Raw genomic sequence first — 13806 nt, 5'->3', positions numbered from 1 at the left:
GTTTACTAGTCGACACAGATAGCATGCGCACACTTCACTATATTTTTAGTTACAAGGTATTTAGATTTAAACGGATTCCCTCCATTTCTCACCAGCCTATCATAGTCTGGAGGCTTGATCCCCGTTATCTCCCAGGCTAAGCCCATATCATATGGCTAATTTTACTTTCAGATCGTCTTGGCTTTCCTTGTGTTGTTGCATGGTGATTATGTTGATTTGGTAATCAAGTCACACTTCCCGTTTATCTGTCCTGCACTGCCCAGCTGACCTACACGGGGCCTACTTCTGTAATATTGCAATCATGCAAGGACATTTGCTTCAGCACTTCAATGAGCAGTCACTGCTCTTTCAAGCCAGTCGTGCTCGGTCATGTCTAAGGTTGCTTCCGAAACGAAATGTGTCAAAACACTTATAAAAATGATATTATCATGTGTCAGCTGCATCGAGGTTACAGTGTTTAAGGCCACTGCACATGTTTAACAAGTGACAACAAACAAGAGGAAGGAGTTAAGGTATGGAGGTCTATCCATGCCAAAATGAACCATAAATACAGAGACAATGATAAATACATACATAAGCCTACATACATATGCAGCGAAATAAATACACTAATAAATAGATACTTAAATAATAAATAAGGTTGAAATAAATGACTACATGGACATTTATTTATTTAAAAAGTAATAGTCGTGTATTTATTGATTGATTATTTTCTCAGTCTGTGTAGGCTATTCATTTTAAATGTTGGCATGTCAGGAACATATAATATAACCTGCATAGGAGAAAATACTATTATATATATATGCATATGTAGATCACAATATGAACGCTAAAAAAAAGACTCACAAATATAACTATTATTATTATTATTATTATTATTATTAGTTTCGCTACTACAACGTCACTTCCGGCCCCACGCTCGTCTCCCGCGGCGTGGTTGCTGTGGTAACGGACTTCCATCTAAACATCTGAGCGCCGCGCGAACAGCCGCATTAATATATAAAACAGCGACATTAATATATAAAATAGCCGCATTACTATATAAAACAGCCACATTCATTTTGTATCTCCATTCATCCGGCGTGCCTCTCAGATGAGCCGTGACGGGAGCGCAGGACGCGTGTGCGAGTGCGCCTGCGTGAACCAGCGCTGAGAGCTGCGGGTGAGTGTCCCTTTCTCGCTTCTCATGGGATTTAATGCAGCCTCAATGTGCACACTAACGCCTTTTACACACCTTCCGCCTAATCAGTATATCACTTGTGTGTATAGCGTTTCATTATCTGAAGTTTTCTTATTCGTCAGTTAAAAAAAAAAAGCGTCTGCAGTTCAACGGTTTGACTTTCATCAGACCAAACACTCATCCGCATCTCAGTGTTACCAGGGGAGCACCAACTTTGTGCTTTTCATTGTGTGTGTGTCTGTGACTTTGCAGCGATATAAAAACACATGGTGTGACGTGTTTTTATCACCGTCTCTGTGCTCCTTCGATACCACTGCACGAACATAGATGACAAGTGGCGATGGATCTCCCGAAGGACCTCGATTCGCATCCAGCTGAAACAGACGTGGGAACCCGGACAGAAGAGGATTCGGAATGGAACGCACCCGTCAGTCTGACACCCGACCGAAACGTGGCTGAAGCGCTTCTAGAGATGAGCGAGGAGGACAGCAGGAAAGACGGGGAACCCTACGAGCTTCACCCGCCAACCTGGGACGAAGCAGTGAGTCTATACCTTTGTGTCCAGTAGCCTACATTTTGTGTAAGATGCATGAAGGTATCAGGAAAGTGTAAATGCATATATAAAGTCAGTGTTGTGATTTAACTGATGTCAGTAGAAGTGCATTGTAAAATCGGACATATTGCATCTTATCGTGCAGAAGTATATTCATATTGAAATAATGGGATCTTCACTATGCTAATTTTGTTAGATAAAAACGGGGGAAAAAAAAGACTCCTCTATTTTCAAGGATTTAATGTATGGTACAGTGAGTTTACAAAACAATGTGTTGGAACTCCTGACTCATTTTACTGCAAGAGGGTAGCTGGAGGGGACAGCTGAGATTATGACAGTACAATAATCTTCCTAACGCATTTTAAAAAATAAATGTGCAATTAGAAACACATCTTTGTGAAACTCTGGTGGAACAAATCACATGGAGGCACCACATAGTTACCAATTTTGTAACGGTATAAAATTATTTATTGTGTTTTATATTTTGACAGATATGTGGCTGGGGGAGGTCTTCTCCATTTGACTGTTTATTTCAGGTTCATAAGAAAGGTAAGAAATCCAAGCAAGTAGATGCTGAGTACCACTGCCTGCTTTGCATCGACTCAGTGCAGTTTTCCCTGCCCAGTTGTGTCAACCAATCTCCAGACTCTCCCAAAATAGACTCCAGTTTGGTTGAAGACAATCTGGGTGAAAGCCTGCCCGCTCCTGTAATTCTCCAAAACAGACCTGCAAGCCATCCCGGTGTCACTTCCGCTCAAAACAAACAAAGCTACGCCATCAAAGATCATGACAAATATTATCTTCAGTCACAGTACAGACGAGACAAGAAGCCAGTCTTGTTTAGTGACAAACCCTCAGAAGATGCTAAGCTGCTTGTAGAAACACCACACAGACTGAACTACTTGCAGCTCAGGGCTGAGCACTGGCCACCGACAAAAGACAGTATCAGAGACAAAGCGCCAGCTATCAATAGCTTTGCGGTCTTACCACCTGTGACATCAGGAAATCAGAGAAATCCAAGGCACCCCTTCTCAGCAAAGAGAAGTGAGGTCCTGCTCATCTCCAGGATTGTGCCCAATGAAGACTCGCTTGACAAACCTGAAGCAGAGCCAAGTGGCATTGAAAAGGATCAGGACAGTGCACCTAAAACACAAAAGGACATTGATAATGTACAGGAGGATGTTTCGCTTACCTCTGTGCCTCCCGAACCTGCCATTTGGCATTGGCAGTCTCATTTCCTCCACAGAGATCATTTCCCGATGCCTTTCAAGAAAAGTTACAGCTCCTTAACGGCCATTGGGAATGTGCCATCTCGTGTAACGAACAATTCTGGGAGGAACTTTAAGCAGGATGATGTCAGTAAGAATGGCCTTAGCCAAAAGGTTTACATTGGACTGAAACCTAAACATATGATCCCCAGAGCAGACCCTGAGTTGCCTATACTGTTAGGAACCAGGGTTCCAATACCTGCATCTGCTCAAAGGCTTCTGTGAATATTCAGTTTTAACTAGCATTATTGTAGCCTGTCTAATCATAGGCCCTTTATAATTAATTAAATCAAGAGGATGGAGAGGATGTCACCAAATAAAATTTCAATTAATATGAATACTACCTATCAATGTTTATTGTTCCACTGAACTGTATTTAACATGCCTCATGTGAATTTTTCTTTTTTGGTGCTATAACTAAAAATAACTATTAATTAGAGAAAAATACACATTAAATCAATCTCCTTTTAATAGTAAAGGAATTGGAAAGCCATTTTGATCCTCTGTGGTCAATTTGTCATTTAAATTATTCTGAATATCTGCTATATCTCTTCTAATTAAAGAATATCTCCATATAGTTGCATAAATTCATATTTTTATTGTTTAAGTTTCAAATTGTGGCCTGAGTTTAATCAAAACCTACCAATTGAAAAGCTCTGATTTGCATGACTGCATATAGACTTACCAGTATGAGTTTCAGTTATTATTCCATCTGCAAGTACATGTAAAAGTATGAAAACCAATTCAGCAAGTGACTAATACAAACACTACTACTGCCAAATCAACATGAATCTATTTAAAGATACTTACTGTTCACAAGACACTTGGCTAATGCTGGCATTTTGCTTTTCTCTCCATTTATGGAAGAAACACAGAAATACAAAGTGGTATATAAAGTGTAATACCTATGACTAAACTCTTAAACCTAGGACTTTATGTAACTCTTAATCTTTTTGTAAATAGTATACTATTCAATTTAAATTGTAAAAACTCTGTAGATACTAATATAATATTTAAAAATAAAGGTGCAATAAAAACAATTAAATGTTTACATACATTTGTCATATACACTTTTTAATGTTATTTCCTAAAACTATAATACTAATATGGGAAACATATAGGCCTAATACATACATGTATAAGGATATAATTGTAGTTAATGGTTTAGTCATGATATAAAATTTAGCATAGTCTTCTGGCACTTTATTTTTTTAGACTGGGGAAAAATTATAAAATGGATCCTTAAAATACGGTTGCTACATTGACTATAGATTGGAGACTTAAGTATTTTTAAAACTTCTATCCAAAAAGGAATATCTTGCTCTTAAAATTATATAGACCTATAACTTCAAAAACATAAGCATTCTTAAAACGTTTTGTTTGTTAAATCCAGCAATTTTAATGTATGTTAATTATCATAGTTAAAAAAACAAATCTGTTACACATATAAACAATACAACTTGAAGAATAAGGACTACCTCATAAACAAGTTTTATCATATTTCTAAACCTTGAGTCCTTTTAAATGTACTACTGTTGTAATAAAATGAATTCAAATAAATACAAAAAGCTAAAGATGTATGAAGTTGTTTATAATTTTGTTGCTTTATCAGTTAGAACAATTTTGAAACATTTAACAAACTTTTAGGGTTCAAATACACATAAACACATTATATATGTACCTGTTTAAAGTTGGTCTCTCACACTTTTTCCAAGATAGAATTCTCCCATATGTGAAGACTGAATAACGAAGTTTACATCTTAGAATGTAATTTACTGTAATGCAGTAACATCTCCCTTTGAATCCTAAATAATACCAAGCATAGTAAAAACGAACACAAAAATTCTCAACAAAATGCATGGTTTTATTTTGTGCAACTACTGCATAGCTTTGACACTGGACATACATTAAGGGGTCAGAAATAAAAAATAAAATAAAAAAGGTACGAAACAAATCCAACATTGAGGCAATGTATATATAAAGTACTCAAAATCCATTTGAAAAACTGAATTGCAACTAAAGAAACTGATTTTGGCACAAAAAAAAAAAAAAGATAGCATGCATTTCTCTACAGAGGAAAAAGTACTATTAATCTACAAACATCCTTTCAGTTTCTGTACATTTTCTGTATAAGAACTACTGTAATTAAATAAAGGAATCAAAGCACAATGGAAGTGTCATTTTCAGGACTACAATACATTGCTCTTTGTTTATGTTGTGAATATACAGTCCGTATTTTTTTTGTTTGATGGTTTCCTTAGTTATATACATCTTATTTACACAGTGGAAACAATCTCGTTTCAGTTTCTTTTGGTTTAAGTACAAAAAAACAAAACAAAAAACACCACGGGGCTCCATGCGGTTAATGGCCACAGTACCAAACATTCTAGAACTGAGAAGTAACATTTGAACTGAAGATACTAATTATAACGATGCCGTAGTGGCACTAATGGAATCCTAACATTCAACATCTGTGAAACGTATTTCTAAACAAAATAGAATAAATGGAAAGCGTTATACATCAGTTCCATTTCTGTGATAAACCAGGTACAACAATGTAAATTTGTTAAAAAATAAACATTAACAGGCAAGTCATGTATCTTGCTATTAGTTTTGAACTTAAGTCACATCTTTTAACCCCCAAATACATTTAAAAACAAAACATGTAAACATAGTGTTATCAATTAAAGAAAGCAGCACAGTTCAAATGTTTGAAAAATAAAACACTTTATATAATATTACCACCACAAATAGTATCAACTTAAATCCTTGACTCATAAGGCACCCACAAAAATAATTCCACATGGTAAAATCCTTAAATGTAGACACATACCGTTCATTAAGACACTGCAACACCTTTCAATATCAGAAGTTCAGAAAATGATTTCAGACCATACTTTTGAAAAGGAACATTGCTTTAGAACATGTTAAAATTAGCTTGTTTGAGTCTATGGCCTATTGAGTAAGTGCATTTTTAGATAAATAACTATGCTAAGAAAATGAGCTCTAGTGTTTTCATGGCTTTATGTTACATTTCCTACAAAAATAGTGGTATGCTATCTTTTTATTGTTTTTATTTATTGAAGGAACATTTTTTCAAATTAGAGAAAACCATCTTTGGAATATGGTTAAGAAAAAAAAATGTGTAGCGTTAGAAATAAAGTGCAGATTCTCAATCTTAATAATGGACTTTGAAAAGCATGACATGCAGGTTTATGCAGAGGGATGCTCAATCTTTAGGACAGCCTATTTCAAATGTATTTTTCACATTCGGAAGCCTGCAATGTGCATACATGAAGATCAGAGTGGATTCGATGACAAGATCACAGCTGACACCAAGTCATCTCACTAAAATAACTCAGCAGACCAGATCATGCATTATTTCTATCCGGTTGAACTCATTAATAAACCACGCCAAGTACCGTTAATGTTTTCAAAACCCACCTGGGTAAATGGCAAAAAATGAAACGTAAACTTCAACAGAAATCATTTACTCAAGACATAACTTAGTATGCAAAAATCATGCAATTTCTCCCATACATGAAGAAAAAAAAACACATCCTATCTTTGGGCTGAGTGGCAACAGGATTAACAAGATAAAATGTGGCCAAACTAGGATGAAGATGCTCTACCAGGACTTTGCGATCTCCTTTGTTAAACTTTTAAGTTACAAAATACACCACAGTCACAGAGATCAGTCCCGGGAGGTATCAAGGTAAAGTTAGATGCTGCCAGATCAGGAGACAACATTTAAGAGTCAGATATGAGGGGTGATTTATCCCTGTAGATTTGAAATAATTGTTTCGGGTTCCAAGTTGTGGAATGTGAATTTAAATAAGAAAACACTATCTGGATCAGTACTGATCAGATTAAGGAGGTTACTTTTTCTAAATACATAAATAAGGGAGCAAAAAACATCCAATAGTCTAGATGTAGTAGGGGAGGAGGTCAAAGAAAGGAAATGCACTAAACTGTAATCTGTGTAATGCAAATACTGTAGAACATAGAAGATGATTATGATGATATTAATAACGTGATCAAAATGCTGTCACATCATCAAAAATACTTTAGCCCTTTGCTAACAGGTACCATTCTGGTTCTGTGCATTCATTACGAGCAATCGTTGAAATAACGGATTGTTAACTTAAGCTCTCCAGAAGATCACACCTTTTCGGTTGAGTCACAGCAACAGAGGTATACTATTAAAAGAGTCACCTGTTGGGTTTCTTATAGTGTTGAAAGAGAATAGAGCTCTTCACACGTCTGGGTTTCTACGGAGCTAAAATGGGACTCCATGGTATTCCAGGCCATATCAGCTGTAAGGAAGTCATCCATAACAGTTTGTGTCTCATTACTGGTTAAGAACAAGTTTCCCAGACTCTCAAAGGAGCTCGTCACGGTCTGGGTCTCTGTACTGTTGAGCTTCACCTGGCTGTCATGGGCACTGCACTGCAGTACAGGGTGAACTTCGGTCTGGGTTTCAGTATCAGAGGACTCGGTGCTCATAGAAAAACTAGCCTGTTTCAGGAAATTCCCCAGTGGTATGTGATTACTTGTGTCCAGCAGAAAATTGAGATCTGTTTGTGTCTGTGTGTCAAACATCTCAAGTCCTATATCATTTGACTGAGCCCTGCTGTTACTGTAATTTGGTGCCGGGTTGTCGAGGAACAAGAAATCGGTTTGAGTTTCAATGTCCAGCGACTCCAAAGCAGGCTCAGAGTTCAAAGTGCCCAGTTCGCTTTCCTCCGTCTGCGTCTGTATATGAGCAGCGTTGAGGAACTCTTCGAAATCAAAGTCAATTCCCGCGTTTTGTTCCTGGACAGACGCCAAGCCCGCTTCACAGCCGGCCGTGGCCTCCGACAAAGTACCGCGGTTGTCCAGAGGGTGACTTGCAATGCTATCCGATAGGATGTTTTCCAGATCGCTGAATAAGTTCATTGTCTGAGTCTGATTGTCTGCCATAGGGTTCTGCGGAAGCATATCGGTCTGAGGTCTGAAACACATGACACCTTCAGGCTTCTCATCGTAAAGGCTGGAAGCCCCCCTGGCGTTCAGGTGCTGGTCAACATCGTCTGTTCTTAAACCGTTCGTCTTTAACACGGTTTGTGTCGACACGTTGAAAGATGGCAAGGAATCGCTATCAAAAAGGTCTGCACACATTATAGCTTGGTCCATCTGCTCCCTGTCTGTAGCTGAGCTTAAACTGCCATTAGTTTGTGTTTCTCTGGTGACATTGTATGAAGGGAAGTACACCTGGCCTAGAGTGTCTGTCTGGGCACCAATGGAAGAAGTCATCTTAGACAGAGAGGAAAACGTCTGAGTCTCTACATTTACCGGTAGCAACACTTGAGCACTAACACTGATGTCTGTCTGGGAACAGGATGACACTGAGGACTCTGTGACTGAACAAGATGCCACTGGTGTCGACCCCTTGGCAAGGTAAGATATATCGGTCTGAATGTTGGTGGAAGTACTCTTCCCCCTATGGCCCATATCACTTAAAATGTTACGAGAAGAGGTCAGGGTTTCCAAATTCACTTGTACTCCAGTGCTAACCGGTTCTAAGCCCAACTGTGACATAGGCATTGTGTCTCTAAAGGTCAAAGTCTTGGTGTCCAGAGTTGGGAACACAGTTCCCATGGACTGGGACAGCAGATGAACCGTGTTCATTAGAGACCCCTGATTGTCAACGGTCAAAACAACCGGCTTGACCGAGTTATCACCGTGGGAAACGAGAATTGGCAAGTGGGCAAACTGCATCACAGGAACTTTCACCAAGGCCACCTTTGGCAAAAGGAGTTTTTGAATGTTTTTAGTCGGTTTATGGTTTGTACTGCTCAGGTTCGATTGACAGGGTCCGTCAGCTGACACAAATACATCGGACAGCTCTTTTTCCATATTAACAATCTGAAAAACCTGATCGTTGGGTCTTACTTTTGATGTGTCACTTAAGGAACATTGCATCTTTCTTTTTTTAACTGGAGGATATCTGCAATAGAGAGAAAAATGCAGATGAAGTATGCACCCTATGATACCCATGTACTCTTCAGCTTTTTACATTTATTTTAAAGGTAGTTAAATGCATGTTTGGAGGTACCTGTGCTCGGCAGGGATTTCATGTCCTGTCCTGTAAATATGGGACAGTAATGCTGCTCTACTGGCATAAGGGCAGCCACAGGTACAGCGGTAGGTCTTCCCACAGTCTTCAGAGTGCCGCCTCAGGTCCCACTCTGTACTGTAACAGTTACTGCATTTGACACATTTGTGTTTCTTTTCAGCGTGCATTTTCATAAAGTGCTACCAAAAGAGAGAAATTGATGCTTAGCAAGACTGAAGAAAAGCACACGGTCAAATGTGTTAATCATTAAGTAATACAAACATAATATAGTAATACAAAGCATAACATTATAATACACCTAGCCGGCAATATGTACCTCAAATTCAGACTTTTTGATGGATACATTTCTGGTGGTAGCAAACACTTGCCTGTACACTACAGACGGTTCCAGAGATATAAAGTACTGCAAGTCTCTTTCAAATGCAGTGGACAGTATTAACACAAACTGAAGACACAGGAAATTACATTCTAAATAATTTGTATATTTAAAACTCATTACATTGCATGTGTTATACATCAAAGTCCAAATCAGGAAGTATGTCCTTAAGAAGAATCCACATACTTTGGACTTACAAGATTCAGTCTGTCTCAATATGTCTATCCCCCTAACTGGGCAATGTGGAAATACAGAGGTGAGTTGGGTTGCACCAAAACTAAACAGGTTGCAAGTCAGCAACCCTGGATAAGGGCGTATGCTAATAAATAAGTAATAATAGTATGTGTTGTTACCTGTTTAACCAAAGAAAACTGTGAGAAAGGTCTGTTCGGTCCTCTTGGGCAACCTTCTATCGGACAGCAGTAAAGCTTTTGTGATCCTTTCATATCCTTCCTTACTGTTGGATTGATCAGGCCATCCTGAAACATAATACGTGCACAGGTGAGAAATGAGCAGAAAAAGGCACATCACATCAGGGTAGTTCAACTACACTAGTCATTACCTTGCAAGACTGAATTTTTATTACACATAACATGCATCTTCCGTAGTCTTAGTAAGACCTTCTCACTGCTAGCATTCTCTGGATAAAAGACATTTTGGAAATGTATCAAGTTTATAACCAGATTACACTACTTTTCTGATTATCTGTTCATTTATTAAGCTGCAGATTAAAATAACTGTGATAGTGATATTATTACTTTGACAAACACTGGAAGGCAATACTTTAATGTGCTCGCCCAGGGAACCTACATTGTGATTTTTTGCATGAGCACATTTAGTCTCTAGTGGCTGAATTTCAGGTCAAATGGATTTTGCAGGCAGGCAGCTACTGTAGAATAATAATGATGTTTAAATGATTGGCCCATTTTGTTTGTTTCAACAGCACCATTTGCTATTAATTTTAAAATAGTATGGTATTACACAGCAAATTACCCTATGTGAAACTTAATAAATCAAAAATCATATAAAAGAAACAACAATAATGCAGCAGTAGTGGGAAGAACGCTGCTGAAACCGATACCAGAGCTACTAATGGGGTTCAAAGAAATATACCACTATTCTTCCCTTCATTATCCTCAATCTGTTTCCATAACATACCATTTGTTTAAACCCTCCAAGCACAAATAACCTGTGAGGCAGCTTGCATAGCAGATTTGCTGGAACTTGTTGGAGGTATGATAATCACAGTTACTCCAACTTTGTTTCAAGCGAACTACTGAAAGAAAGATTCAATTGTTTTATGTGTGACTGTTTCGATGCCATTAAAATCTATTCTGACACATAATTTGGAAATGTAAGATGTGTAAAGTGTGAAGCTTGTCTCTAGAGAGCATGAATAAGCAAACTAATCTAAAAATCTAAATTCAGTGAGATGTGTTCCTGAAGACTGACAGTTTAAATATTCTCAAACTTTCTGCTTGCACAGCTTCACTCTGCTATATCCCAAACCTTTGCCAGGATGAATCACTCAATTTTCCTCTCCTCTCTCCTATACCCTGGAATATCTGGCCCTACTCTCACCTGGTTTTCATTTACCTCTGAAGTTTCCTTTCAGGTTTTCTCCCCTACAAGTGCTCCCCAAGTATCAGTGCCTGCAAACCTCACTCTCACTCTCTCCACCCACTCACTGCGTTCTGCTAACTTCTCTCACGGATTCTGGTAACATTTCTATGCTATTGATGCCGACAATATTGACAATCATAAAATGCCTTATTTTGTACTGAAATATGTGATAAATCAAAGTTCCTCAAGGCTTGGTATAAATGTGGAAGCTACTGTATCTTTCTGGGCTGTCTCTTTCCACCCCTCTTCCATAGGTTAGTCGTTCCTTCCATGAGTGTCCAAACGCTCTGATTAGGGTTACACAGTGTCTTACCTCCTTTAGACACATCTTAAAGACATACGTTTATATTACACCTCAAGACCACTGTGATCTTCTATTATTCCTTAGTAATATTTCAGTGTAATATACTTTTTATGTTGTGTACATGTACAACAATGTATGTTAGTTGTCTTGGATTGATGCGTCTCTTAAATTATTAATAATAAGGCTCCATGTTAAGTTACCTCTTTATCTGTGATCCTGCAGTTTTCAACGGAATACGGATAATGCAGTACTGACACCGTCAGAGGAGTTCAAGCTACAAAACTGCATCCACAGATCAGAGCTGCTGCATAAAGCACATCTGCACAGACACCGTTCTGCCCACCATTAAAAACTGAAATTACATCTCATTCAGCACTGATTAACAATACATAAACACAGTGAGGGGGAGGACAGAGCTGTGCATCCCTCTCTTCAATTGGATTGTATTTCTCTGGCTGCCAGATCTTCTAGCAGGCGTGAAAATGTCATGTCATTGTTTCCAGAGGTTGGAGTTCTTTACCCTTCACAGACCGCTGAACAAAGTCATTTTCTGCCACTCCTGATGTACCATGTATTTAAATGATCCATTAATTTACTACATTCTCCAGAAAGGGAGTTTGCATCCTTAATGTTTTCTGCAGTATGACGATACATTAAAGACTGAAACATTCCTTTATCAACTTGCCTTTTGTTCTAGTTACTCAGTGGTCACAGTATACAAGGACAAAGGGGAATTATTTCAGTACTGGACCACATTCATCTGTAGAAGCATTGAAAAACAAGAAGTCTGCCCACGGGGTTGTGGATAAGTCCAAGATTGTCTGTATCCGCTGTTAAAGGAATCATGGGCTATTTGTTGGTGAATATTTAAAACAAACACAATACAAAAACTTTAATTCTATATGAACACACTGCAGACACTTCTCTTGAATCTCCCAACTTGTGTCAAACGTAATTAAGCAGGTCCCCATGCAGAAAAAGCTAAATCACCTTATTTTTCTCTCCCTCTTGATCTGCATTATTGGTATCACCACAAATCAGAGGGAAGCAGCAAGCAATACCAGCATTACATAACTTTTGACATAACTCGAATAATGCACTACAGTTTGCCAGATGTTAAAAATAGATGTATGCCAATTACTGAAAAATAACTAAAGGTCAATGTAAAGCACAACAATAATAATACGTTTGGGGGTGAAATTGAGAAATACCATTAGTATTATGGGACAAAACACCATACTGTACCGACAGATACATGGATAATCTGAAAACAAACATTTGATTTATTCTGGTTCAGACATTATGGGGGGCGACAATATAACATGTTGGTGACAGTAAGCTACATGAATATGCTTTTCAGTACTGCTCATAACAAATGATGTAACAATGAGCAGGTTTTGTTTTAACTCCACACACAGCGTTTTTATGGAGTTTTGTGGTAGACAATGTCAAACCAGAACTTACTGTAGAAATGCGACAGGAATGTATGCATTTTAAACACTTAGTAAACTACAATGTAGCCTAATGATTTCTGTTGTTAAGAAACACTTTGAATAACGTCAGAGATGGGGATTGCGGGATCAGGTTAGGTATATATATATATATATATATATATATAGTCTCCGGTTAATTATGAATGTAAAACAAACACAAACAAGCAATCGATTATGGCACAATAAATACAACTATTCGATAACTTGCACGTGTAGACGATTTGCGGCAGTACGTAGACGATTTAAACGTTTCTTTTCAAAGCCTTGTCAATGAGCATAATGAAATAACGTTTGCAGTGCTTTAACCCACCGGTACCTGGATTCGGTGCGACTTGACGAGATGCATGTTGAGTGCAGGCGTGTTGGGCAGGATCTTGCCACATCCCTCCACGGTGCACAGGATATTCGTGCGCACCTCTTTGCTGAGCTCCGTGATGGAGGGCTTGATGATTTCCCGTGGTTGTGAGGACGGGTCCTCGCCGGGGCTGGAGGGGGTGTTTGTGCCGTGGCGTGGATGTGCTGCCCTGCTCCCTGGCGCAGAGGCGGCCATGTTTGTGTTGTCAGGCGAGCCGGCCCTCACAGCAACCGCGCAGCCCAGACGCGCACTTCCGGGTCCGCCCCTCCTTACGTCACGCCGTGCAGAGCCGCCTGCGGGCACAAGCCTGTAGCTTCCCGATTCAAATGTGAAAAGTGATTAGTTTAAAATCATAATAATCAATGCATCCATTTATTTACCGGCTATCACAAAGGCTTCCCATTCCAAGTTCTGTAGCAAAAATATAATTTCAAACTATCATAACATTGTCTAAGGATTAAATCTAAACATGCATGTATGGAGTACTGCTAACTAGTGTATTATTCTATATGCTCTGACTGTTTAACTCTTATTTG

At 38.6% G+C, this 13806-nt stretch overlaps 2 protein-coding genes across 3 annotated transcripts; one reads left to right on the top strand and one right to left on the bottom strand.

Annotated features, from left to right (window-relative positions):
- Positions 1-121: 121 nt before the first annotated feature.
- LOC136759181 (uncharacterized) lies at positions 122-4550 on the top strand. 2 transcript variants are annotated; one of them, XM_066714066.1, is made up of 3 exons: positions 122-1162; positions 1508-1721; positions 2225-4550. In XM_066714066.1, the coding sequence occupies exons 2-3, from the start codon at positions 1521-1523 to the stop codon at positions 3224-3226; spliced, it is 1203 nt and encodes a 400-aa protein (XP_066570163.1). In that variant the 5' UTR covers positions 122-1162; positions 1508-1520; the 3' UTR covers positions 3227-4550. The 2 variants fall into 2 exon arrangements, with proteins under 2 accessions (XP_066570163.1, XP_066570162.1); XM_066714065.1 differs by having other exon boundaries at positions 1433-1721.
- A 294-nt stretch (positions 4551-4844) lies between these two features.
- atmin (ATM interactor) lies at positions 4845-13600 on the bottom strand. The gene is given in 5 exon segments (XM_066714064.1): positions 4845-7246; positions 7248-8990; positions 9099-9298; positions 9849-9974; positions 13232-13600. Coding segments are annotated over 5 exon segments (2337 nt in total). The 5' UTR covers positions 13466-13600; the 3' UTR covers positions 4845-7212.
- Positions 13601-13806: the final 206 nt, after the last annotated feature.

Source organism: Amia ocellicauda, chromosome 9 (assembly GCF_036373705.1).
Source record: "Amia ocellicauda isolate fAmiCal2 chromosome 9, fAmiCal2.hap1, whole genome shotgun sequence".
Classification (NCBI taxonomy): domain Eukaryota; kingdom Metazoa; phylum Chordata; class Actinopteri; order Amiiformes; family Amiidae; genus Amia; species Amia ocellicauda.
This window is presented reverse-complemented; position numbering and strand designations above follow the sequence as displayed.

Bases quoted from the DNA above. Each gene is read 5' to 3' on its own strand.
- LOC136759181 (XM_066714066.1), top strand. From the start codon at position 1,521: ATGGATCTCCCGAAGGACCTCGATTCGCATCCAGCTGAAACAGACGTG. The intron at 1,722-2,224 runs GTGAGTCTATAC...ATATTTTGACAG, and splicing joins CGCCAACCTGGGACGAAGCA to ATATGTGGCTGGGGGAGGTC.